We start from the raw sequence: 27288 nt of genomic DNA, 5'->3' as shown, positions 1-27288 counted from the left end.
CTCTATTTCAAGCATAAATAAATCCTACTTAGTGAAACTTCTAAACGCAGTTTTAAGATTCTGCCTTCACCCCAACACACACAACTCATATTTCTAGTTAATTACATTCTTAAGAATTGCTTTTTGTAACAGACACAACTTAGTGAATATTTTGAAATTTTATTAAAGTGTAATGGTAAACAAAAGCCAAAAACAACACATAAGTAGATATATACAGGTTATATTAAAACTAAATGTTTAACTCTCAGAAAGGGTCTACATCTATCAGAGGAATCACAAAACTTATCTCCCCAATTAAGGAAACTATAAACTTAAAATGCAAAACATAAATATCTCCAGTTTCCCCATTAGAATCAAAATTGAGAATTTTAATCTCTAATATCTTCAGTTTTAGGAGGGTGAACAGAAAACCTATTTTAAACCCAAAATATACTTTCTTGAATATCTTTGGTTTTATTAAGATAGTAGTTAACAGAAATAGAATTTAAGTCTAAAAATTTTTTTCTCTTTACCTTTAAATTCTAGAATTATATAGAATTAATCCAACTCATATAGCAAAGAATTCTGAAAACTGAATGCACAATGAGTCACATGATCTTTAATAATCTGCACACTACCATCCTGCATATTGGTTTCTTTTATGCTGTCAAAACCAGGTACACTGTGGACTGTCAATTCTTTCTCTTCAGTCATTACTGGTTCTTTTAAATTATCTTTCTCCTCACTTGAGTAAACAGCACCTTTTTCCTTTACAAATTCAGGTTCCATTTTTGACTCAGGTTGCTGAGACTTAACAAATAACATTTGGGACACATCAAGAGACTCTTGTTTCAAGTTTTCAACTGAACCACAATTGTCTATTTCTAGTTCTTTAACTGCTATAGATGAATCAGAATCAGTTGCTGAGGTAGTAGGATGTTCTATATTTTCATTTTCAGTTAGATGACTTCCTTCGTTGACTCTTTCTTCCTTTTCATGAAGCTGCTCAGAGTTACTACATTCTTGCAACTATGTCAAGAGAAACAACAAATTAATAATTCTTTGAAGTAAATAGAAAATTAAATTGTAGTACCATCTGGGGGGAAAACTTTTTTTTTAATTGTGAGGGAATAATCCTTGCAGACCTGCAGACAGGCTTCTTCCTCAAAGTCATCACCCAAATGCTGCCGGTCATTTATTGACAATGCAAACAATGCAAGCCTGGCATTAATTCTCTAATTAAATCCCTCAATGACTCATCTCCCTCAGGATAAAATAATCCTGGCCTACAAACCCTTAGGCAGTTATTCTTACTAGGGCATTCTTGAATGTTCTTGAATTTCTTTGATTCTTCAAAGCCACTCTTTCCCCAATTCATAAATACCAATTGTGCTAGTTAACTAAATTATTTCTGCATTTAATACTGAAGACTAAAAATAACCAAAGATTCAACTTGAAAGAATGAACAAACTTAAGACATAGTTACCATGGTTTGAAAGTCAAAAAAACTTATTTGTCCCTGGACTAACTTCCCAAATGTCAGTTTTTCTGTTCCTCATTTGACATTTATTTTGGGATTAAATGAGATAATATATATGGAAATGAACTGCAGAGTGGTTAGGACATAGTAAAATGCATGCAAAAAAGTCTTCATTCTTCTTCCCAGCCATTATGTACATTTAGCTTAAAGTTACGTTAGGCTTTAAGAATTAAGCTATTCATTAGGCTTTAGCCTTGTCCTAAATCACTATTCTAATAAAGTACCAAAATCTTTACCTCTGCATGAATTTGAATCTTGCTATCAGTAATCTGAAGAACTTCAATTAATGGTGTGGTTAGGGGCGTTGTCTGCTGCAATGGAGAACTCAGGGTCTCTTCAAGAAATTCATTAACATTTTCTTCATTCACAAACCACCTTTCCTAAAATATAAAGAAAAAATATTCTGCTTTATAGGTCATACCTCACAGTTTTATATAAAAACAGTTCATAAAAGTTCTCACACAAGGATTACACTTTAAAGTGTTTAATGTTATTCCTGTGCTCCCTTGGCAAAAGAAAACAGTTTTGTACACAGCAATAATGATAGCAAGAGTACATACACTATAGAAAAATACCCTAAAAGAAAAAGTTCAATTCATTTTCTAGTTCTTTTATCTCTTCTAGATAATCTTACTTGGGAATGATACTGTCTTTTCCTTTTTTTCTCTTAATATTTTATAGGAATAACATCACCTCTAGAGCTATAAATGCAGTCCCAGGTATATAAGGTAATTCAATTTTAGAACACTTCCCAATGAGTCAGTTAAGAAATACACATGACAGGATCTATTCAAATTTTGTGTGAACAGTTTGCCTTTTAGTTCTTGTTCAGGTAAGAGCCAAGTGTAATATTTTATTTAAAAGAAGTATATTTTATTTTTAAGCAATGAGATAATCCAGCGTGACACCAGCATATAGCTATTTATAAGAATGAGGTAGTTTTCCAAACTATTAGGAAATGCAAAAATCACATTCACAAAAATCCCAAACACAAAACAATGTGTTTATATTCATGTCAAGTGAATACAGATATATAGTTAGGGCATTGAAAGAATAACCATATTCATAAAATAAGTTCATTGTTGCCCAAAATAAAAGTATTTAGCTGTATACTCAGAAAGAGACAAATTTAAGGTTTTCTTCTATTAAACAGTGTCTGAAATTGGGAACACCTACCAAACAAGTGAACCTTGGGAACAGAGAAATTCTACTTTTGGAGTAAATTGCCTTGCTATTTTTTTGACGATCCAGAATAACGCTGTATTATAAAAGCACCCCCATCAAAAGCATTTCTAGCCCTGGCCAGTTTGGCTCAGTGGTTAGAGCGTGGGCCCACAGACCTCAGTTGCAGACCTGATCCCAGGCCTCCTGTGTGCAGGGGGCAACCAATCAATGTCTCTCTCTCACGTTGATGTCCTCCTCTCCCTCCTTTCCATTCTCTGTAAAGCAGTGGAAAAAATATCTTCAGGTAAAAATTTAAAAAAAAAAAGCACTTCTAAGTTTTCTGATCTGGAAAAGACACATTAATTGTAAAAAAATACAGCAAATCGTTTAGTTTTTAGTTAATCCAAGGAAAAATAATATGTATCTATAATGGAAATAGTTATGATTAAAATACAATTTGCATAAAATTGTCTTCACATTCTGATGACTGATTTTACTATAAAAGATAACATATTTTACTATAAAAGGTATTCAGTGGTCCTGAAGCGTTAGGAAAATTCCCACTGACTATTTAAGGCTTTGCCCGGCCCGCGTGGCTCAGTGGTTGAGCATTGACCTATGATCCAGATCTTGGTATGATTCCCGGTCAGGGCACAATGCCTGGGTTGCAGGCTCCATTCCTGGTGGGGGTTGTGCAGGAGGCAGCCCATCAATGACTCTCTCATCATTGATGTTTCTATCTCAATCTCTTCCTCTCCCTTTCTCTGAAATCAATATAAGATATATTTTTAATTTTTATTTTTTATTTAATATATATTTATTTCAGAGAGAGGAAAGGAGAGGGAGAGACAGAGATAGAAACATCAATGATGAGAGGGTCATTGATTGAGCCCGCAACCCCGGCATGTGCCCTGACCGGGAATAGAACCTTGATAGTCTGGATCCCAGGTCGATGCTCAACCGCTGAGCCACACCCAGCCGGGCTAAGATATATTTTTTAAAAGGCTTATATAAAAGTACTTTGTACTTATTTATGTGGAAAGTAACAATTCTGAACTTGACAGCCACAAGTTCAGTCTCCTTACATTGTAATTATTTTCATACAATGCATATAATATAATCATGATATATCTATCTACCCACCAACTACTCTTGTAATTTTTATTTATTGACTTTCAGAGAAAGAGGGAGGGGGGAAGAGAAAGAGAGGGACCAACATCTGTGTGAGAGTGAAACATCGATAGGCTGCTTCCTGCATGTCCCCTGCCTGGGATCCAGCTAAAACCTGGGCATGTCCCCTGACCAGGTATCAAACCCAAAACCTTACCATGCACTGGATGACACCCAACTAACTGAACCATACCCACCAGGGCAACTCTTGTGATTTTTTAGAATTTTACTTTAGTACATAGAGCCTGGTCCAGTGACAGTGAAATGTAAAGTAAAAAACATCATTATGATTCTGTCAGCCTTAGCAAATGTGATGATTAATGAAGAAATTATAAGTCTATTTCAGGCTTCAAAGATATAATCCCATTTGGGGATTATAACTTTGAATCTAACCCCAGTTGCCATAATCCTATTTTTGTCTAGTTTCTTTGCTAAAATAATGCTGACATACTAGAAAATCAGATTAAAATATATTCTTTAATATTTTCTCAACTGCTTGGTCATATTATGAGTTATTTTCACATTTATTAAGACAATTACAGGAAAATGACTGCCCTTTCCTAAATTTCCTGCTTCTAATGACAAAAACAGACAGTCAATTTCCTATTTTATATTATCACAAAGTATTTTACCTAGCCCTGGCTACTTATTTTCCACTGTTGGAGGCTTTCAAATTAACCACTTCTCACAGAAGATGCTCCTCATAAAATATAAATGTAACTTAGCAAGTTTCTAGAAAAAAAACAGTGAAGAAGTGAAAATTTCTGGCAGGTTAAAGCCCACAGTCAAAAACTTATTTAGTATGTAATCTGTGCACTTTGTGTTGTTTCTGGGAATTAAACCCTTAAATATGTTAAAAGAGCTTTTAAAATTTACATGTGACACCTCAATTTTGTTTTTTAAATGGCTCCATTGATTTCAGAGCGAGGAAGGGAGAGGGGGAGGGAGAGAGAGAAACATCGGAGAGAATCACTGATCAGCTGCCTCCCGCAAAGCCCCATACTGGGAATGGAGCCCACAACCAAGGCATGCCCCCCAACGGGAAACCTAACCCGGATCTCCTGGATCACAGGTCGGTGCTCAACCCCTGAGCCACCGGGGCAGGGCTGTGACATCTCAATTTACATGATAAAAACTGCAATCAAAACCACTAATTGTTCTTTTATGAGTTTACAAAGTTCTTTAGAACTTCATATTTTAAGTAGTTTTCTTTTTCAATATTTGCCCATAGTACTGGAATATTAAATCTGAAATTCAAGAACCTCAAAAACCTAAAAAAGTATAGTAGCAACTACCACATACTGAATTATCAAAATTATAACCTAAATAAACTAGGTAATAGCCCAGTTCTAGAGTATATGGGTGCCATTCAGTTTAACGTTTATATTACACTTTGTTAAATGCCAGCCATTGTGACAAATACTAGTAGGGACTTAAAGATGATTAAAACAGATGCAAAAAAAGATGTAATTTCAATGTAACAATGCCCACCTGAGGACAACCGCACCAAGATCAACTAAGCAACTAAAATCAAGTAGCGCTCTATGGTCGAAAGGGCAAGGAGTTTACTTAGATTGATACCTCGTTTTGAATTCGTTTCCTACACAAGAAATATGGCTAACCGACTTTTGCATCTCCAGAAGTAAGTTGTTTACTTTCCAAGGTCGGACAATGTTACTTACCAACTTAAAATAGACCCTAACAGAGTACCTCAAACCTATTTGGGTCATCAGCCCCTTTGAGAATATGATAAAGCTATAGCCCATTTCCCCAGAAGAAAGCATCCTCAACTTTCTGCATACAATCGTAGAGACTTGCGGATCCCTTGGAATCCATCTCCTCAATGGACTCCAGGGAAACAAATGCATTAAGGGCAATTTTGAAGATTTGAAACTCATCCATTGGAGAGGATACATGTTTCTGTTTTCTTTTTCAATATGTATTTAATGTGCACTGACAGCTTTCAACACGCCTTACCAATTTTAAATCATTTCGAGAGAAGTTCTAATGTAAAATACTTTAGGATACACTGAGAGGATGTAATTTTAAAAAGTAGGATGAAATATTTTAAATATTAAGACTCAAGAAAGAACCGTTACCTCCAAAGAATCGTCTACACCGTAATACCACTCTCTCCAATGTCCATAGCACTCTGCAGATTTGGCCAGCTCTATTACTGCATTGTTTGAAGAAATGCTAACCACTGGTTCTTTGATACTCAGTTTATTTTCTGGAGCAAACTGCAAAAAGAAGGAATAATAAACTAAGTCTTGGGTGGAGAAGCACAATTTGTATCGGAGAGGGCTCACATCTCCTTGAAGACTTTGCGGCTGGATCCCAGGCACTTGAATCAGCAGAGTCAGGGATTCTTCATCCTGATTACACTGCAAAGGAGGACACCGAGGCCCCCCACTGTCTGTCCCGGGACCATCCATGGCTGGAACGGAAGGCTCCCTGCCCGTGTCTTCTCGGGCCACGCGGGTCTCAGGGCTGAGATCTCCGCACGCACTCCCTCTTCCTGCAGAAGACCCCTTGTCCAGGTCCCCAGACCAAGCACAGGGAGAGCCTTCGCCACCGTCCCCAGGTGCGCTCCCTGTTTCCGGAATCGGCTTCTCTTCGATGCCGGTAGTGGACACCGCTTGCCTGCTGAAGTCCCATTCCTCAGGTTCAAAGACAAGCTCCTCCCGGGCGGCGTCCGGGGCGGGGATCCCGGCGTCTGCAGCCCCAGCTCGGCAGGGATCCGGGGCCTCGCACCCCGCGCAAGCCCCAGCGGGACGCGTCTCTCCGTCGCGAGCGGAAGCGCAGGCGGCGCTGTCAGTTCCGGACGCGGCGGCGGGCTCTTCCGGCGCCGCCAAGGGCTCAGGGCGAGCGGCGGGCAGCACCACGGGCAGCGTAACTACCAGCTGTCGCCGGGCCTTGTTGAACTCCGCCTTGCCTTGGCTGTCGTCCACTGGGTAGGGGAGCGAGAGCCGCAGCTGGTAGTCGGGTTTCCTCGAGTCTAGACACAGCAGCTTTCCCGTCACCTCCAGCGCTGCCTGCTGGGCTGAGCGCAGCAGTGGCAGCTCGATGGTGACCACCAGCTCCTGGGGCACGGGGCTGGGGGCCGAGTCCCGGGAACAGCGGTAGTCCTGGAGGTCCACATGGTGGCGCTGCACCACACTGTAGCGAGGCTTGGTCGGGCCGCGCTGCGGTGCCGCCTCTGGAGTGGAGGGAACCCGAGGCCCGGGGCCTGCAGAGTTTCCGGCCGCCGAGGGGCACCGGTAGGGGTAGGGAAAATCGGGGAGCGGGCTCTCCGGCTCCCCCTCGGGCCGGGCCGGGCCACCCCCGGGTAGGGGTGTGCGCAGCACCGCGGCCTCCGGAGTTCCCTTGTACTTAATCTTAAGGGTCTTTGCATTTCTGTGGTCCAGCTTCACTCTGAACTGCTGCTCCACGGCCTCAAGGGCTGTGGCGTCCAGCATCTGGAGGAAGCGTTCGTGGCGCCGGGCCAGCTCAAGCGCGTCTGGGTGGAACACCACGTCGTAGACCATGTAGCGGGCGCCGCGGGCACCCGCGTACTCGCGGCCGGGAGCCAGGCTGTACGGCAGGGACCACTGGCGACCGGCCCCTGCGCTCCCGGAGCTGGGCCGGCTGGTGGGTGCGCCTACCAGCGCGTTGCTGCACACATTCACGAAACAGCGCTGCGACCCGTCCAGGCTGGTGCGCAGCACGTGGCCAGGCTCCGGGTGCACAAATTGCACCTCCACTCCACGCTCGCGCTCCAGCGTGGTGATCTCCGCCTCGTAGCGCCGCCGGTTCTCGGGGTCCGTGAGCTCCTCTGCATACTCAGAAAACATTCGCCGGAACTCCGGGTCCTGAAAGGCGGAGGTGAGCCGCTGGACCTCCTCTCGGCTAAGGTCCAAGTCCTCCAGCGGCGACGAGGCCGCCGCCTTGGCCATGCTGCCCCTCACCCCCTAGCCCTGCGGCCAAGGGCAGTCAACCCAATACCAGAGCAGGTGGGACGCTCCGTGGAGTCGCCAGCCCAGGGAGAGTGTGGTGGCGCAGATCCGTTACTGCCAGAGAATCGCACCTTGGACAGCGCGTGCTTGTTGCTATGGCGACACCACCAACACCAGGGAGGAGGGGCAGAAATTGGAGTGGGATGGCGGAAATGCCAGAAATAGCATTAGTTTCCTCAAACCAACTAACTACCCAACAGTGTGTGTTTTACAGATTCCTGTGCCATGGCGAAGTTACTTTTGCACTAGAATAACTATCATAATAATTGTCTGAATTTTCAGAATTATGGACATACTTCACATCACTTCAGGGTACAACTGATCCTGCATCTTTCTACCCATTAACTGTGTTCCTGAAAAGGTATCAAACAGCTTATCTTTATTTATGGAAGCAATTATTTGCAAATGAATGACTTAATGAATGAGGGAATACCTTGTACCCAATCTCCACCAACAACTTTCTACCCATCGTTCATATTTAGCTCTCTGGTTCTCACAACTGGACCAACCACCTTGCAGTGTCTATTTCACTACTATTTTCAAGGCCCAAATTGTAAATTTCTTCCAAGTAATCTAATAGCTTCTGAACTTATGCCTTGATTTCATCTTTAACTTCAATTTTTCCAGTCTATTTGAAATTAAAGTGAAATTTTTTTCCTCTAATATCAGGCCTCTTCTAACATTCTCCCCAAATTTGCCATGCTCAAACCACATCTCAAATTACCATTTCATCCTTAACCATTGATTCACTTACCACATTCACATCCAATTTTCTTGTGGAAGTTTCCCTTTAATGTCATTTTTGGTTTTTTATCACTATCTTTTCCCCCAAAAGCTTGTTTTTGGTTTTTTGTTTGTTAATCCTCACCCAAGGATACTTTTTCTTTTTAGAGAGAGTGGGAGGGTGGGAGAGAGAGAGAGAGGGGAAGAGAGAAACATTGATGTGAAAGAAACACATCAGTTGGTTGCCTCCCAAATGCACCCTGTCCAGGGCCAGGAATCAAACCTGCAACCCAGATATTGAACCTGCAAGTCAGGTATGTGCCCTTGACTGGGAATTGAACCCCAGACCCCTATAGTGCACTAGCTGATGCTCTAACCACTTAGCAACACTGGCCAGGGCCCAAAAGCTAATTTTCATCAAAAGAAATGTCTTCTGTGCCAAGCTCTTTGTAATATTAGGTTACTCCTAAATTTGAAACACTCTTTGTACCTCTAACAACTTCCTGTCATTGAGATTCATTTCTGGATTATTGTTCCAGCACCATAAACTGAAAGTAAGGGAACAGTGTTGAGTGATTACAGCCAATATGGTAAAACATGCTGCTTCAAAATAAACATGTCTTCTAAATGTAAAAACTATGGGGACTGTTTTTAAATTTCCATTGCCAAAAGATAATTATGTAATGAATATCACAGTAATATCTTGAAACAAAGGTTTTCACTATCATTAGAATAAATTCTGTGACTTGAAATTTACAGTCTGAAAATTGTCAGACATACTGTAAGGACTCTTATGGTAATAAAAACACAAGTTAGACTAAAATAATGATTCAAAATGTTAAATATCTGTTTTTCTTAAGCCCTAGCCGGTTTTGCTCAGTGGTTAGAACATCAGCCCTCAGACTGAAGGGTCTCAGGTTCGATTCCTGGTCAAGGGCACTTACCTCAGTTGTAGGCTCAAACCCTGACCCCGGTCACGGCACACGCGGGAGGCAACCAATCAATGTCTCTCTCTCACATCAATGTTTCTTCCACTCTCTCTGAAAAAAATGAACATTAGCATGGACTAGTATAGAAATAATGAAACTTCAGTTTTTAAGTGCAAATGTATAATTTGATTACATCTTTATATATATTTTCATATTTTTCTTAAAAGATTAGAAAATATTTTTCCTATAAAACTTTGCAAACTATACCATCACGTTTATTATAAGTTAATATCAAAATTTCATAAAATATAATTTAAACATTCTAAAGTTGGTAACATAATTTTATTGTAACCTAGTATCAAAATTACATAAAATATATAATTAAGCAGAAAATTGATGAATTTTGTTTCTTTGGATGGTCTTCAAGAATCTCAAAAACCTTGAAGTTTGCTGAAAATAGAAAATAGAAAATGAAACATTTTGGAAATTTAAGTTATTGTACATTTCTTAATATTTAGTTCTAGTTAATTCATTTAAAAAATACATACATATTGTTCCAAAACCAAAATGTGCAGGAAAAATACATCAGTGTCACACTGTTTCTGCTCCCTAGAAGCAACTGTATATCCTTATAAAGCTGGGGTGGGGAACCTTTATTCTGCCAAGGGCTATTTGGATATTTATAACATCATTTGAGGGACATACAAAATTATCAACTTAAAAATTAGCTATGAAAAAAGCTCCTAGATTTATTGAATTTCAAGTCCCGCCTGCATTTGCCTTGGCAGGGCCAGACCTAATGATTTTGCAGGCCATATAGGGCCCTTGGGCCAGATGTTCCCCACCCCTGTATACCCTTATAAAGATTGTCTAATCATATGTATGCATCGGGGGTGGGGTGGGGGCATATGCTATAAAAACAAATACAAGTGGTAGAATACTATGAACACTAGTCTCTACCTTTTTTCTATTACTAACAAATATATTTATAATTTTTGAAACTAATCCCTTTAATGCTTTAAAATCTAAATAAATTAGAAAACTTCTAAATAAGTATATACATTTAAATGGATATACATTTAAACTGCTTATTTTGCTAGTATAAAAACTATAATAAAAACAGTTGTACTGCCCTAGCCGGTTTGGCTCAGTGGTTAGAGAGTTGGCCCACAGATTCCATTCTGGTCAAGGACACTCGGCCCCTGTAAGAGCCCTTGTGGGAGGCAACTGATCAATGTGTCTCTCTTACATCGATGTTTCTCTTTCTTTCTCTCCCCACTCTCTAAAAATCAATGGAAAAAAATAATCTCATGTGAGGATTAACAAAACAAACAAAAAAATCAAATATATGTCAAATGAGTGAATCCAAGAATAAAACGTAGACTATCTCATAAACTGAATGGACTTCAATCATCCATGAGTAAGGAGCAGAGAGAATAATGCACAGTTTTTTTTCAAGAATTAATGGGTTCAGGATTGGGAAGCAGAGATATCGCGGGGGTATTTTACACTTTTAAGCATTGTTTGAAATTTTTATCGTGATTGTGTTGATTTTTAAAAAAATAAATTTGTTAATTACAAAAATATATTAAAGACAATTGGGCTGTGTGTTCAAGATTATATTCTCTAACAAGAAATTGGAAGGCAGTTACTTGGTTATTTACTTTTTTTTTTTAAATCCTTACCCGAGGATATGTTTCTCATTGATTTTAGAGTGAGAGGAAGGGAGCGAGGGAGAGAGACAGAAAAAACATCTATGAGGGAGAAACATCAATCAGCTGCCTCCTGTTCCTGCCCTGACTGGTGGGTGATCGAACCTGCAACATAGGTATGTGCCCTGACCAGGAATCGAACCCACAACCTTTTGGTGTATGGGACAATGCTCCAACCAACTGAGCCACCCGGCCAGGGTTGGTTATTTGCTCTTAACAGGAAATGGGAACTTTTTAAAAATATGTTTGATTAACTGACATGTCAGGATGCCTGAATCCAAGGGATATAGTGTCAAAATGCATATTTATAGGCCGTATAATTATAGAGTGAGCCATTTGCTAAATCTGGGATGGGATCCCAGACCTTCACATTTTAACAAGGACCCCCAGGACTGATGCAGGTGATATATAGATCGCCCTTTGAAAACTACTACCTCTCAAGTGATTATTCTCTTTTTTACCCCAAGACCTCCTTCCAACCCTAACCCCTCCCCATCACCACACTTGCACCCACCTCCTTCCAACTTCTTTGCTACCAATTTAAGGCAGATTACCTAGGTTCTGAGAATCAACCATGTGGAGGGTAGGGCTGACCTCTCAGAATAATACAAACATCATTAGACGTCAGCCTGTGAGAAAACTGGCCCACCTCCATAGCTGGTCTGAGATTTCCCTCAGAAAACAGTGCTTGATCTATTTCATCACAAACATGCCATCAAACACATACAATTCTATGTCACACAGCATGACCACAGTAACTTCAGCCTAGAGCATTTCCAATGGGTCACTACAGACATTTTTTAAAAACCCAACACACCTACAGAACATCTGATCTTCAGCAATATAACACCAAGAAACAGCTCCTTCTACCTATTTCTGTGGTCATACTTACCTGTCTTCTACTGTCTTGTTGGAAGGATAAAAAACTTTGAATGAAAATCCACTTCTTGGAAAAGAGCCCTTTGGGGAGAAAAATGCCTGTAAGTGAATTACTCAACTTTTATAGAAGAATTCCTGTTTTTAAAATTAAATTCCTTGATCGTGACTTTAAAAGTCATGTGACTATAAAGTGATGAGACAGATTTATGCTTGATCTTTACAGAGAGAAGGTATTACTATCAAATATCTCCACGTGAAGCCAAAGTTGGCTAGACCGTCTTATGCTAACAGATGTGACTGGAAATGTAAGTAGGGGTGGCTCTACTTATTATGCTAAAGATGCATATAAGACACTCAGATATTGTCAAGAAATCTTTCCTTCCCCTCTGCCCAGTGAAAATCTGGGTTTGATGCCCCTCCAATGGGTCCTCAAAGCAACTAAACTCTACTGAACTCTAGGGCAGAGACTGTCCTTTCAGTCTTCATGTCCCTGGCACTAACAATGCCATGCCCGCTGCAGGCATTCATTAATGTGAATAAGTATTAAGAAGGGATGAAGCAATGTCAAAGGCAATTCTAATTCTGTTGGGCCCAAAAGGTATAAATAAGGTAAAAAAGATGTAATTATGGTAGGGAGTGGTTTACTCAACTACAGGATGAAAAGGTGGAACAATTCAGAAATAAGGTGTTTTTCAAATAAAGCATCAAGTATGAGAATACCCAAACTGTTCAATTTAAATAAGGATATAGCCTCACTGTTAAAGAATATTGCAATGTGAATTGTCTACAAAAATCAGACAAATTTCAAACAATAAAAGCAAACCAGTTGACTATGCTTATCCTTAGAGTAGTTCTCAACCAAGGACAATTTTGTCCCCCAGGGCACGTGTCAAATATCCTCAGACATTTTTGATTGTTACAATTGGGGGCTGCTACTCGCATCCAGTGGGTTGAAGCCAGAGATCCTGCTAAACATCCTACAATGCACAGGACAGTGCTCCACAACAAGGATTTGGTCCAAAATGTCAACAGTTCTGTGGCTAAAACACCCTGTCTTGTAGGAAGCTGGGCACAATAAATGTGTGTTTGAGGAAGTAGTAACCAATAGTAAGGCATGATGTTTCTAGAAATGACCTAGATGAAGCAAAAAAGTACTAAGGTCCAAAATTCATAAGAATCAAGGAAGCACAGAGTATAAAACTTCTAGTGGAGACATTCTGATATCAACCACAATGTTTATGCAGTATTTATTTCCTAAATTTAAAGTCAATGATACTTTTGTAGAAGCAACTTTAAGATTCTGAAGCAATTTCAAGGTTCTGCATAAAAATGAAGTAGTACAATATATCCCAGTAAGAATTTCCACATTTATCAGTTTTAGATTTTGGGGACTTGGGTAACTTCTAAAAATCAAAATCCTTCTCAAAGGATAAGTACCATTTATATGTTTGAAGAAAATGGATACAGGCTTTGAAAGCAATTCTGAGAAAAGAATCTTACGGTAAGTTACTTTGAAGGGAAAAATATTTATTTGGATTTATAAGCTGTGGTTATTTTTTTTAGAAAAAGTCACATTATAGTCACATGCCATACTGAAAGTTTAAAAACTTTCTGTATTACTAAATTAATTCAATGTTTCATTAATAGTATATTTTTATTCCAACAGTAATATTAAATACATATTTTAAATTTAAAGAAGTAACACTCTAATCTTGACAAACTATAACTATATAATGTTAACTACATTCTTACTGGGTTTATGCAGAGGCATTCAGTATTGGTCAAAGTGAAAGGATCATATTTATCTGCGATGACAAGTAGATCAGGCAAAGGGTACACTCTCAGAGCATAGTCATATGCCCAGTACACTGGGCAGACAAAGAGAGGTAGAGGAGTCAGGTGTCCTTGGGATAAGATAGTCTTTACAAACTAAAAGGAAGGATACAAAACAAACTTTAGTTCATTTGTAAAAGTTAAAACAGCTAACAAATAATTTCCAATTAAATATTAATTACCAAAAGGAATTATACAATTTGAGAAACAATTAGGAGAACTTTGAATTACAGAGCTTTGGGAAACATGGATATGAAATGAGATTGACTATCCTGTAGTTTACGAAAAATCCACGAGTTTAAATTTAATATATACTATAAAAGTTACTCTCCCAGTGGTCATATTGGAGCAACTGTACTTATACCTGTATAAGAAACTCATTTACTAATTCTGTTCATCTAAAGATAATTCCATAGCTTGAGCAATGTCAAGAATAGATATTTAGCCTACGTAAGCTTTAACAATTATAAAATAAATACAGAAAATGCTCTGTATGTTCTCTTTTCATACTTCTGAAAAGGGGGTACATGTATCATGTAACCTTGAAGCTACAAGATAAACACTACACATCCTTATGTGGACATATCACAGGAAATATTTAATAAACATGAACATTTTATTAAAACAAATACACATATATTTTGAAGTACAATGTAAGATCAGTTCTAGAGCAAAACATGAAGCTTCAATGAAATTCCCTACTTGTTCTGGGCTTTCCTCCACCCATTAGGGGATACTTCAGTGAGAATGTTGAGAAACACTAATTAGTGACAAATATTAACTTACTGACCAAAGTATATTCAACTTCTAACCATAATTAAAGTAAACAAAAGAGGGTAAATTATCAAGTGGCTTAACAAAATTTTATGTAATGCAACATGTAAGATAGTTTCATAAAGAAGACTGAACTTACATGATTAGGAATATCCAAACTGCTATTAGGAAAACGGACACAGTTTCTGCACATTTTATTCACTAAGTCTTCACGGAAGACAATAATTTCTTGTGTACAATACTGAATTCTGAAATAAAAATAGTAGTTGAAGTTGACTTCATCAGAAAAAAATATGAGGTAATTTAAAAGGCAAATTATATTATAGTACAAAACCATTCCCGCTTTCCATTGTTTACCAGAGCAAAAATTCAACCAGAATTTGTCTATTCGTCCATTCATTAGACAATAAGTTGTTGAGCTCTTAATATATGTACAGCACTATTCTAGGAATGAGTGAAAAAAACAAAATGGTCCCAGCCCTCATGCAATTTATGTTCTAATGAGAGGAGGGTGGTCAGAGAAAATAAACACAATAATTATACGGTATGATTATGTGTATGGAAAAAAAAAGGTTAACTGGGATCATTTGTGGGGAGAGAAGGCATAGAAGACTGGAGTATGAAAGAGGATGATCAGAACAAGTGTGCTCATAATGCAATTTGATTTGAGCACAGAGTTGAAGGAGGTGAGAGAGGCAGATAGAGGAAGAACACTGCAGGCAGAGGGAACAGCTAGAGCAGAGGTTCTAAGATGGAGCAGAAAAAAAGCGCTAGTGACTGAAATAAACAAGGAGAAAAAGTAGGAGAGGAAATCAGAGAGGAAATAGGAAGCATATCATGCAGGGCCCTGACTACCATTGCAAGGATATTGGGTGTTACTGAATGACATAAGGGGGCTTTACACTTTAAAGGAACACTGTGACACAGTATTAAGAATAGACTACAGAAGGGCAGGGGTAGAACCTAGAGGCCAACCAGGAGGCTATTACAGTAACCCAAGCTAGAAGATGATAGAGGGACACAGACATGGAAGAGTAGACAGGCAGCCAGATTCTGGATATATTTTGAAGTCTTCCTTAAAATGTTTGAAAGATTTCCTGAAAAACTACATGTGAGAGAAACCCCAAAGTTTTGGGCCTGAGCGACTGAAAGGATAAAGGTCCCATGAACTCTGATGAGGAAGGCCACAGAACAGGTTGGGGGCTGAGAGGGCAGGAGGAAGATCAGAGGTTCAGTTTAGAGTTGTCTATTAGGCTGGAGTTTAGGAGAAAGTTTAAGCTGGATATACAAATGTAGGAGTTGTTAAAAAAGATGTTATTTAAATCCATGGGGATGGATGAGGTCAGAGCAGGAGTGAATGTGGGCAGAAGAGAGGAGAACCAAGGTATGAGGGTATGCCCTCAGAAGAGCCTATGATCACAGTAAGTGGCACACATGGTAAACATGTCATCTTTTCATTCTTCCACTGTTGCTTCTCTTAAAGGATGTGCATGTAATGAGAATATCTATTTTAAAATCTCCGTTAATCAAGCTTCTAAATTCATTATTACTGAATTATTTAAATATAGTTAAAATATTTTTAAAGTTTTGAGAAACTTAAACAGAAATTTTATATTTATCTCATAAGTCACACTTCAAAGACAAATTATAAGGATTAATTTTTAAATGAAAGGAAAAAATAAAAACCCAACAAAATTCTAATATTTACCTGCAAGGATTAGTAGTAAACACAGAAAATGGCACTCTTTGCCTGAATTCATTAGTAATGCTTTCAGCAAGTGGTGGCCTATGAAAACAATTTATGTGATACAATGTATATTTTAAAATTTTATAAAATTTACTTCACAGTTATAAAATCTGAATAAAACTTACCTTGGTAAGATGGAACCAAATCCAGGATCCTCTGGACCAGGTACAAACACAAAACGACTACTGTAGCAAAATTCGACATGATTCATTTAAAAAAAATATTGCAACCCAATCCTATTTTCTAAAAGCAAGTTATTATCTTTGATTAAGTGCTACATTTAAGACATTTAAAAATCTCATGCATTTTAATAAGTGAACTACTAAAAGTCTCCAGACCAACACTACCCAGTAGACCTTTTGCAATGACGGCAATGTTCTGTATCTGCACTGTCCACTTACTGAGTACTTAACCTGTGGCTAGTGCAACTAAATTTTACATTTTATTTAACTTGAGACACATGTGGCCAGTGACTATCCTACTGAATAATGCAGCTCTAGACTTAGAGTAATGTCACCAAGAAATTAAAAATATGGTTGAAACTGTCACTCACCCTTTTAATACTTTTCACTATAAGTCTCTAGTACAGTGTAACATACATTATCATGATGTAAGGATAGTTTTATCTCTTAGCTGCACTAATTTCCTCAACTTTTTCCTCTATTCATTTCTTAATAATCACTGATATCAAATTTAACATTCACTTTCTATTTTTTTAAAACAAAATTGTTTAAATAAAAAATACAGCAACAGAAATCATTACCTTTGGTGAATATTGGGATATTCACATATTATGTCTGCCAAAGTTTTTAGGGAATCTAAAATTTTAAAGGGATATTAAATTTAATTTGCATATAATGAACATAAAAATCAAATTGTTTCATTAGTTAGAAACCTAGATCTTTTGAATAAAATTAAAATGTAGGTCATTTCTTATTAGTTTATATAAATATAGACCCTTAATACCTTTCAAAGCTTGAACTTGGTTTTTTCCATATGGTGCAGATGAAAAATTGCCACACAGAATAAAGCAGGTTGGAGGTGCTGGTGAATAACCTTTAAAAATATGAGAATAAATACAATCATTACTTTTCTAGTCTAGATGTCAGAAATCTGCTCAAGGGGAGAGGAAACAAGATGGCGGCGTAGGAAACAGCTGTATCCCCCGCCTCCCACAACCACAACAAAATTACAACTAAAATACAGAACAACCATCACTCAGAGCCTCTTGAAATCTAGCTGAACAGAAGCCCTACAACCAGGGAACTGAAGAAGCATCGAGAGCTGTAGGAGGGCGAAGACACGGGTGGATCTGGGCTGGATTGTGGAGACGCTGACGCGGGCCTGCACCAGTGCCACAGGTTAAACCCAGGAGGGTTATCTTGGTGGTGGAGGTTTCCCGGAGGAGTGAGGGGTCCCAGCCCCACATCAGGCCCCCAGCCCAGGGCTACAGGGCCAGGAAGAGAAGTCCCCACAACTTTGGGCTGTGAAAACCAGCGGGGACTATCACTGAGGGTTGTGGAGGGTGCGAGAGTCCCAGGCAGCTCCTCTTAAAGGGCCTGCGCATGGACTCACTCAGACACGCTCCCTCTGAGCCCCAGTGCTGGGCAGCAGCTTGCAAGGAATCTGGGATATTTGGGGAGGAACTAACCTGCCTGAAATTGGGGCGAGAGGTGGAGGAGCAGCTTTCTCCCAGGCAGAAGAGCTGGCAGAGGCCATTGCTCCTTTGGCGAGCCCTCCCCCAATACAGCTGGCAGGCAGGCACTGTATTTGAATCCCCAGCACCTGACTCACACCTTTAGCCCCACCCCAGTGATTCCCAGAGGCGCCACCCTTCCCTACCTGCAAGCTCATCCAAGCCATTTCCAGTGGCTTTTCTGTGCAAGTGGCCTCTCTAGCCTTATGCTTAGGACTTCCCTAAAATCTCACAAACAAGCAGCAGTGTGCCCAAGAAAGCTTGATTAGTGGCCCCAGACCTGGCACTAGTGGCAGCCTGCATTGGTTCATAGCTTGGCCTCTCCTCTAAGCCCACCACAAGTAGCAGCCAATTACAGTTTCCTGTGTAGCTCATGCTCAGTGGCCCCGGGCAAGTTCCTGGCAGAGACTGACTTTGCACCAGAGACAGTGCACCTGGTAGTCAGACTTGACCACACTGGATTACAACCCTACCACATCCACGAGTGACACACTCAAGGGGCGCACTTGGTGAACACCAAAGCTCCACTGAAGTAAATCCTACTCCACAGAGGTGTCTCCAGCACAGCAGCAGTTTGGCTGTAGTTGCAGCTGGTCCTCACAGCCGATTGGCCTGGGGGTCAATTCCTCCCAGTGACACCAATAGCAACCAAGGCTCAACTACAACAGGACAGTGCACACAGCCCACACAGGGGAGCACCTAGAAGGCTCAGCTCAGGTAACTGGGGAGGCTGAGCCACTGGACCCTACAGGACACCTACTACACAAAGCCACTCTACAAATTCCAGGAGACATAGCAGCTCTACCTAATACATAGAAACAAACACCTAGAAGCAGCCAAAATGTGGAAGCAAAGAAACATGTCACAAAGGAAAGAATAGAAGAAATCTCTTAAAAGAGGAACTAATTGAAATCCATCCAAGCAAGCTAACAGATAGAGTTCAGAATTTGGTTTATAAGGATGCTCAAGCATATTATTACAAAAACAACTGAGAAAATCAATGACATAATAAAGTACCAATTTGAAATGAAGGCTACAAGAACTGAAATGAATAATTTACAGGGAATCAAGTAGAGTAGAGGACGCTGAGAATCAAATCAGCAATTTGGAACATGAGGAAACAATACACACTCAACCAGAAGAGCAAAAAGAAAAAAGAATCCAGAAATATGAAGATAGCATAAGGAGCCTCTGGGACAACTTCAAGAGGCCTAACATTCATTTTATTGGGGTGCCAGAAGGAGAAGAAAGAGAGCAAGAAATTGAAAACCTATTTGAAAAAATGATTACAGAAAACTTCCCCTACCTGGGGAAAGAAACAGACTTACAAGTCCAGGAAGTACAGAGAGTCCCAAACAAGAGGAACTCAAAGAGGCCCACACCAAGACACATCATAATTAAAATGCCAAAGGTTAACGACAAAGAATCTTAAAAGCAGCAAGAGAAAGCAATTAGTTACCTACAAGGGAGCACCCACATGACTGTCAGCTGATTTCTCATCAGAAACTTTGCAGGCCAGAAGGGAGTGGCAAGAAATATTCAAAGTGATGAAAAACATGGAACTACAACCAAGATTGCTCTACCCAGCAAACCTATCATTTTGAACTGAAGGTCAGATGAGGAGCTTCACAGATAAGAAAAAGCTAAAGCAGTTCACCACCACCAGACCAGCACTACAGGAAATGTTGAAGGGTCTTCTTTAAGAAGAAGCTAATGAACAAAAGAATCTGACGAACTAAATAGAGCCAGAGACACTGACACATGCAACAGACAATCATATTTCAGAGGAAAGAGGTAAGGGGGGTGGAGGGTGGGAAGAGATTAAGCAAAGAAGTTATATGCATATATGCATAACCCATGTACACAGTCAATAACGGGGTGAAGGCCTGGGGAGGGGGTGGGAGCAAGGTGGAGGGGGTCAATTGGGGGGAAAAAATGGGACACCTGTAATACTTTCAACAATAAAGATAAATTAAAAAAAACAAATCTTGTCAGACTCTAAAGCCCAAGCTCTGATCCACTCTTAATACTATACTTAGGACTAATTCTTATCTACCATGAATACACACACACACACACACACACACACACACACACACACACACACAGTTATTTTTCAAATGTAAAAATGTAAGTCTTTAAGATGAACTCATTTAAAATATCTCACTGCTGAATCTTTTTTTAAAAGCAGACTACTCAAAAATATATTTAAGAATTTAGTTTTGCCTAGGGCAAGAGAAACAAAGAAAAAATAAACAAATGGGACTACATCAAAACAAAAAGCTGCTGCATAGCAAAAGAAACCAGCGTCAAAATGAAAAGGGAGAATACATGCACACCTATGTTCATACCAGTGTCAAAATGGTATGGGAGAACATATTTGCCAATAATACATCTGATAAGGGGTTAATTTCCAAAATATATAAAGGACTCATACAACTCCACAAAAGGAAGAGAAACAATCCAATTTAAAAAATGGGCAAAAGACCTAAATAGACACTTCTCCAAAGAGGACATACAAATGGCCAAGAGTCATATGAAAAAATGCTCAAAGTCACTAATCATCAGAGATGCAAATTAAAATGACAAAGAGTTACCACCTCACACCTGTCAGAATGGCTACCATCAACAAATCAACAAACAAGTACCGGCAAGGATGTAGAGAAAAGGGAACCTTAGTATACTGCTGGTGGGAATGCAGACTGGTACAGCCACTATAGAAAACAATGTGGCATTTTCTCAAAAAGTTAAAATGGAACTGCCATTTGACCCAATGATTTCACTTCCATGAATATATCCTAAGAAGCCAGAAACACCAATCAGAAAGAATACGTGCACCCCTATGTTCACAGCAGCGTTATTTACAATAGCTAAGATCTGGAAACAGCCCAAGTGCCCATCAGTACATGAATGGATTACAAACTGTGGTAAATTTACACAATGGAATACTATACAGCTGTAAAAAAGAAGGATCTCTGACCCTTTGAGACAGCATGGTGGGACCTAAGAGTATTATGCTAAGAAAAGTACACCAGTCAGAGAAAGACAAGTATCATACGATCTCACTTATATGTGGAATCTAACGAACAAAATAAACTGACAAACAAAAAAGATCCAGAGATACTGAAGCATGCAACAGACTGACATATTTCAGAGGGAAAGGGTGGGAGTGGGCAGGAAGAGATTAACCAATGAACTCATATGCATACATGTACAGCCAATGGACAGACAATAGTATGGAGAAGGCCTGGGGAAGGGGTCAATGGGGGGGAAAAGGAACATCTGTAATATTTTCAACAATAAAGATAAATTTAAAAAACAGAATTTAGTTTTAAAACATGACCCTTCATAATAGTTCAAAAACGAATAGAAAAAAATGAAACCTACCAGAAAACATGGTGTGAAGTTTTTCCAACACCTCTGCTTGGTCTAACCAAACATCAGATATAAACACAAACATGGCATCTTTATTTTCATCTTCTAGTTGTTTTAGTTTTGCAGAAGTTTTCACAGATGTATTAGAAGGTCCTCCAAAAAAATTAATATTGCCATAGTATGCCCTAGGTAATTATAACATAATTATTATCTTTTATATTCTGTTGGAAATATTTTTATAATTTTACAAATTAAGCTTCTTTCTGTCTAATGAGGTTCCCCCCCCCCATCAATTTATATAGTATCATGAAAATGTACTATTTGTAGCAAACAAGACTATTTAAATGTTCTAAAATGAGAAAGGAAGCCATATAGAAGCAGTAAATAAAATTCATAATAGGCTATATCTGTGCCTTTAAAACTAAAGCAGATACTAAAATAAATCATAATTTCCCCTTAGTTGAAAGTAAGAGAAATTGGTACTCAATATGAACAATATCTGACCAAAGTACTCAAAAAGAGTGCTAACCATTTGACCAAACAATTCCACTTCTAGAAATTTGTTCTAAGGAATTAAGAATATCTACAAAAGATAACCTACACTCCAGAATTGTGAAAATTTGGAGGTATACTAGAACTAGGCCTTAGGGTTTAGGGCTTAGTACACTGTGAGCACTCCAACATGGTAGCTGTTACTGTTGCCACTACTTGTCCCTGGCATTTTCAAAGGTATGATCTTACAGTTATAATCTAGCAGTTATCAGAGGAATGCAGTAAACTGATACAATTATATGTTGACTTCAATTTAATATATACCCAAGCATCACAGAAAGAAATACCTATTAAACTGATTCTTCAGAAATTAAAGCTCAGAAAAGCTTTACTAACATCTTCTGTCCATGGTTCATGAAATATAAGGTGCAAGTACAGGAGCAAGAGGAAGACCTGACAGTACCTATTTCCCTAAATTGCCAAATTTGAAAAGAAATATTCTAGAAATTCTAGGAACTCTTAACACCACCATGGACTCAGAAAACACAATTCACATGCCCTATACCAGTGAAGACTGATCCAAGATGGCAATGGAGTTCTGGCAAATCTGTATTCTAATAAAAATTATATGACATACTATGCAATGATGGGATGGCACTAGGCTAGTGTAAATCCTTTTGAGACAGGACCATGTTGTAGACTTATTTGTACTTATTTGTATTCCTAAAACAGTATTTTACACATAAAAAAATACTTAATAAAATATCCACTGACTACTACCAGAATACAGACCTCTGAATTTTACTTGGAAGGTATTTTAAGAGAGAAGTAATTTATAATCCTAACAGAAATAAAATTATTTCATTTTAATGTACTTTGTGACACCTCATACTAGTATTTGGTATACTAAACACACACAAAACAGTTCAACTTGGAGAAAATGGCATAATTTAAATGGAACATTATTTGGGTCATTACGATGATCTTTTTGCTACACAGAAACAAATGGTAATACGACCAGCTTAATTATTTCTCTCATTCTCAAGTAGTAATTTTGAAGCTTGTACAAAACTAAACCACCAAGACAGCAATTTTGATTGAAATATATTTCAAAGAAAACCTACTATGTTGCAAAAAACCACAAACTAGCATTAAAAACATTCAGCTCTCTGAAAAGAGAGCTGGCTTGATGAGGGCTTGTGTTCTCCTTAGTGTGACCAGCACTGTCCCCAAATTATTTCAAAGGAAGAGGAGCTGCCCCGCCAGTGACTCCCAGCCAGGAAACATGGCCGCTGTACCTGAGTTGATACAGGTATGTAGGACTAAAATTTTAATCCTTACACTTCTTGAAATCTTTACCATCACAATAGAATCTCAAGTTAGAAAGCAACTTTAATTCCCCCGGAAGTAGCAAACTCAAATGCTTCCAAGGCTTCAGGGAGGAAACACATATCAAAGCAGCTGCCAGCTGAGGCTGAGGAGGTATGAGCTATAGTGCACACACATAGCCTGCCCAAAGTGGGCAATCACTGCAGTAGAGTTGTAGCCAGGTGAGAATTCAGGCACCATGTTCCCAGATCTGGTGACCCAAGAGAACTCAGAAATCTAGATTTTTATGAGAAATCTCCTATTTTTAAATGTTGGAACTAACCCAAAATGTGTTTAACATCTCAAAAGGTATTTTAAAAAGGTCTGTAGACTACATTCAACCCACAGCCTACCAGCTACAACTTTTATGGCATCATTCAGCCTCTGCTCAAATAGTTTGAGTGATAGGAGTTCACTCCTCTCAGAGAAGGCCCTTTCGGAATAGCTCTAATATTATAGTGCCTTCATTTATATTAAAAAGTTACAGAATCTGCCTCTTGTGACTTTCACTCAGTAGAATACAGAAATAAGAACTTTATATTACTATGGCAATTATATTCTCCTAAGTGTTTTCCTATCTCTTATCTCAGTTGAACTTCTCATCTATCCTACAGACAAGTAAGACAGGTCGACTGGAAATCTTTCCTAGGCAAGTACAGCGATGCTTTTACAATGAATCCAATAGTTTTCAGTTACATATACTGCCCAGTCTTCTAACTCTAATTTTCCATTGCTCTTTGCTTTCTGACACAAAGCCAGAGGCATTGTAATAACTGAGATATGATATACTATCTTACATTCATTACTGCCAGCATTATAGAATTCCTACAGAGTTTAAGTCAAACATGTTTATACCTGGTAGTACTAGAGGGTTCAGTGGGTGGAAATCCAAAGGCATTGACATGAAACACTTGATCTTCAAACCAACCTGAAAAAACATAAGTAAAAAAAAATCACTTTCATTTGTCCAATTCTCCTTCTTGTCTGAAAGGACAAAACTATAGAACACAAAGCAGAAATGCTAGGCTGTCATCTCATCCTCTGTCCACTAACTGTAGAAGTTGCCAGTCCCACTGAGCTAGATAACAACTTCAGATCCAGAAACAGTCTCAGTTCTATTAAAAAAACACACAAAAATTCATGAAACAGAAATAGATTCAGAATTGAAACTTTTCATTTTATTCACAATACATGTGTCAGTAAAGAGAGATTAGGTACACAGATTAGGAAATGTTTCATTTTATGACCCTATGTAAAATCTGATTTTTCAACTTTATTAAGATATAATTCACATATCATATGATCCACCTTTAAAAGTATATGATTCAGTGCTTTTTTAGTATATTCACAAGTTGTACAACCATCATCACTGATTTTAGAATACTTTCATCAACCCAAAAAGAAACTCGAGCTGATTAGCAGTCTGAAAGTCATTTAAGTTGTCAAAAGTATGCTCTTATAATCAATGTTCTCCCAAATTATACCATGTTAACATATTTTAACCAATGTAGAAATGGTTTTACTGTAGAATGTAAGGAGAACAGGAAAAAAGTATACTGACTCACCTTCTGCTAAAACAAAGCATGATTCTGTGTATAAACCACTATGGAACTGGTACACATAGTTGAGGAAAATAATTTTATTTCTATGCTTGAGGTGATGATAGTCAACATATGTTTTGGGCCCGACAGGACTTCTAAATAATAAAGATTTCACATTTGAAACTGTGAATAGATCATACTTTAAAAATTTTAGGTTTAAATGTCCCTATGTCTGATTCTAGGATGTAGCCTGGTAATATTTACAGTATAGATCATTCTTAGCATGTTATAAACTCCCTCAGTGATCTGTCTAGATTCTCCAAATAAGAGGGAATTAAAGTTTTTTTGTCTCTATTTAGGATTGTGTCTCAAAATTCCCACACCACTACCATTTCAGCTACATTTGAGAATAAGATATAATATAATACACAATCAATTTCCCCAACTCTCAGATTTAAAAAAAAATGAAAAGGACACAGATTTAAGAAAATAAAAGTGAAGGATATAGCTTTACTAAGATCCAGTTGTACTGTTCCTGTCGGGTCTTCCAGAAAAAATTTTCCCTAAAAATAAAAGACATATGTCCACAATTATGTAAAAATGAATAAAATAACTAAAATACTGACAATTTTGATAACAGAATATAGCAGAGAGTATAATTTACTTCAAAAAAATCAACAATTCCTAGTCTAGGCTCTTCCATTTACTAATCTGGTGACCTCAGACTAACCACTTAATTGAGATGCAGACTCCTAGGTACCCAAAGAATGATGACTGAAGATCAAGAGATGGCAAGAGGGACACTGTACTGGCTGACATAGGACTCACCAGGCACCTTCACCTAAGAGAGTCAACAGTGTCTCCAAGGGACCAGGATGTGGTCTGCAGCTTTGCTTGTTCAGAAACTCAGTACTCTCAGTGCAACCAGAGGTCACTGGGGGACTAATTTCAGACTATGCAATCTGGTGGCCTGTATAAAGACATTCCTTCCTGATGTGTACCAGGAAACCAAACACAGATGAAAAGGCTACCTGGTGACTGAGGTCTGAGCATTCAATGAAGATTATGTTCCTGTACCTCTGCAGAAATGCTCTATGTAACTGACATTTCATCAATCCGAAGTGTGCACATAAAAGTTTGATGCTTATTAAGTTTAACTTACCTCTTTTAATTGTGTTATCATTCCAAGAACAATTACATCTCCAATTTTGGCTGTACTGCCCAATAGGGTTTCTATTGTTTTAAGCTAAAATAAAACAAAATAAATTCTTTAAAGATTGAAAATATATTCTTTTAAAAAACTAATCTTGCCCTTGCTGTGTAACTCAGTTGGATGGAGCGTAGTCCCGATACGCCAAGGTTGTGGGTTCAATCTCCAGTCAAGGCACATAAAAGCATCAACAAATGAATGCATAAATAAGTGGAACAACAATTCAGTGTTTCTCTCTCTCCACCCCCTTCCTTTCTCTCTAAAATCAACAAATTTTTAAAAACTTCTTTTAAAGAAACTAATCTTGCCCTGCCAGCGTGGCTCAGCGGTTGAGCACTGACCTAGGATCCAGGAGGTTCAATTCCTGGTCAGGGCACATGCCCGGGTTGCAGTCTTGATCCCCAGCAGGGGGCCTGCAGAAGGCAGCTGATAAATGACTCATCATTGATGTTTCTATCTCTCTCTCCCTCTCCCTTCCTCTATCTGAAATCAAGAAAAACAGATTTTAAAAAAAAGAAACTAATCTTTCACAAAAAAAACTTTGAGTGCACATTTCAGTATTTATACCTACTTTACAGTAGTAAATCAAATAAAACTTAGAAAATATAATTTCAACTTAAAAAAGCTAAACAGAATTGCTAGATGAAAGGGTATATACTTTTTCATTTTTATAGGAATTACCAAGTAGAGCTTCTTTTATCTTTACCACATAATGGTTTTTATTATAAAGAATAGATGTTTACTATAGGAAAAAAAATTTAAATATAGAGAAGAAAGAAATAAAAGGAACATGTAATCCCATCACCCCATAATTACTTTTAACATTTGGTACTGGAATTCCTCTTAAAAAACACAAACCTAAAGCAACACAGGAATATAATGTACATTTAAAATGGTTTTTAAAAAATGAAATACTTAGGGATAAATATGAAGAAAAAGATATACTAGACCTGTATCTTAAAAACTGGGTTAGGTAAAAATTTCTTAGAAACAATGCCAAAAATATTACCTGACTAAAAAAACTTAGTTGGACTTCAACAAAATTAAGAACTTAGGTTCTTCAAAAAGACAGTTAAGAGAATAAAAATACAATTTAAAAACTGTGAAAAATGCAATTCACATAAAATCAATCACTCAATCAACTGATCAAGCAGGCAAGCA

At 38.4% G+C, this 27288-nt stretch overlaps 2 protein-coding genes across 3 annotated transcripts in view; both read right to left on the bottom strand.

The window, feature by feature from the left end:
* Positions 1-139: 139 nt before the first annotated feature.
* On the bottom strand, positions 140-7943 carry DNAAF2 (dynein axonemal assembly factor 2). The gene is made up of 3 exons (XM_016213553.2): positions 5953-7943; positions 1756-1899; positions 140-1008 (listed from the first exon to the last, which is right to left on the bottom strand). The coding sequence occupies exons 1-3, from the start codon at positions 7786-7788 to the stop codon at positions 538-540; spliced, it is 2451 nt and encodes an 816-aa protein (XP_016069039.2). The 5' UTR covers positions 7789-7943; the 3' UTR covers positions 140-537.
* A 1670-nt stretch (positions 7944-9613) lies between these two features.
* POLE2 (DNA polymerase epsilon 2, accessory subunit) overlaps positions 9614-27288 on the bottom strand; it is a 33027-nt gene continuing 15352 nt past the window's right edge. The window contains exons 7-19 of one of the 2 annotated variants that reach the window (XM_087824838.1): positions 26080-26163; positions 25424-25480; positions 24942-24990; positions 24232-24304; positions 21529-21701; positions 17412-17501; positions 17209-17263; positions 16571-16630; positions 16407-16484; positions 14838-14946; positions 13844-14020; positions 12105-12172; positions 9614-9950 (exon numbers count right to left, since the gene is read on the bottom strand). In XM_087824838.1, the coding sequence (XP_087680964.1) occupies positions 9932-9950; positions 12105-12172; positions 13844-14020; positions 14838-14946; positions 16407-16484; positions 16571-16630; positions 17209-17263; positions 17412-17501; positions 21529-21701; positions 24232-24304; positions 24942-24990; positions 25424-25480; positions 26080-26163 (1092 nt within the window). In that variant the 3' untranslated portion in view covers positions 9614-9931. The remainder of the gene's footprint in view (positions 9951-12104; positions 12173-13843; positions 14021-14837; positions 14947-16406; positions 16485-16570; positions 16631-17208; positions 17264-17411; positions 17502-21528; positions 21702-24231; positions 24305-24941; positions 24991-25423; positions 25481-26079; positions 26164-27288) is intronic. The other variant, XM_087824839.1, reaches the window with a different exon arrangement.

This window comes from Miniopterus natalensis, chromosome 1, assembly GCF_054644295.1.
Source record: "Miniopterus natalensis isolate mMinNat1 chromosome 1, mMinNat1.hap1, whole genome shotgun sequence".
Lineage (NCBI taxonomy): Eukaryota > Metazoa > Chordata > Mammalia > Chiroptera > Miniopteridae > Miniopterus > Miniopterus natalensis.
Note: the sequence above shows the minus strand (reverse complement) of the source record. Positions and strands in the feature narration are given on the sequence as shown.

Excerpts from the sequence above, each read along its gene's own strand:
- DNAAF2 (XM_016213553.2), bottom strand. The coding sequence starts at position 7,788 with ATGGCCAAGGCGGCGGCCTCGTCGCCGCTGGAGGACTTGGACCTTAGC. Across the intron at positions 1,900-5,952 it reads GTGTAGACGATTCTTTGGAG|GAAAGGTGGTTTGTGAATGA; the intron begins GTAACGGTTCTT and ends TTTATATTTTAG. Across the intron at positions 1,009-1,755 it reads AGATTCAAATTCATGCAGAG|TTGCAAGAATGTAGTAACTC; the intron begins GTAAAGATTTTG and ends CTCTTGACATAG.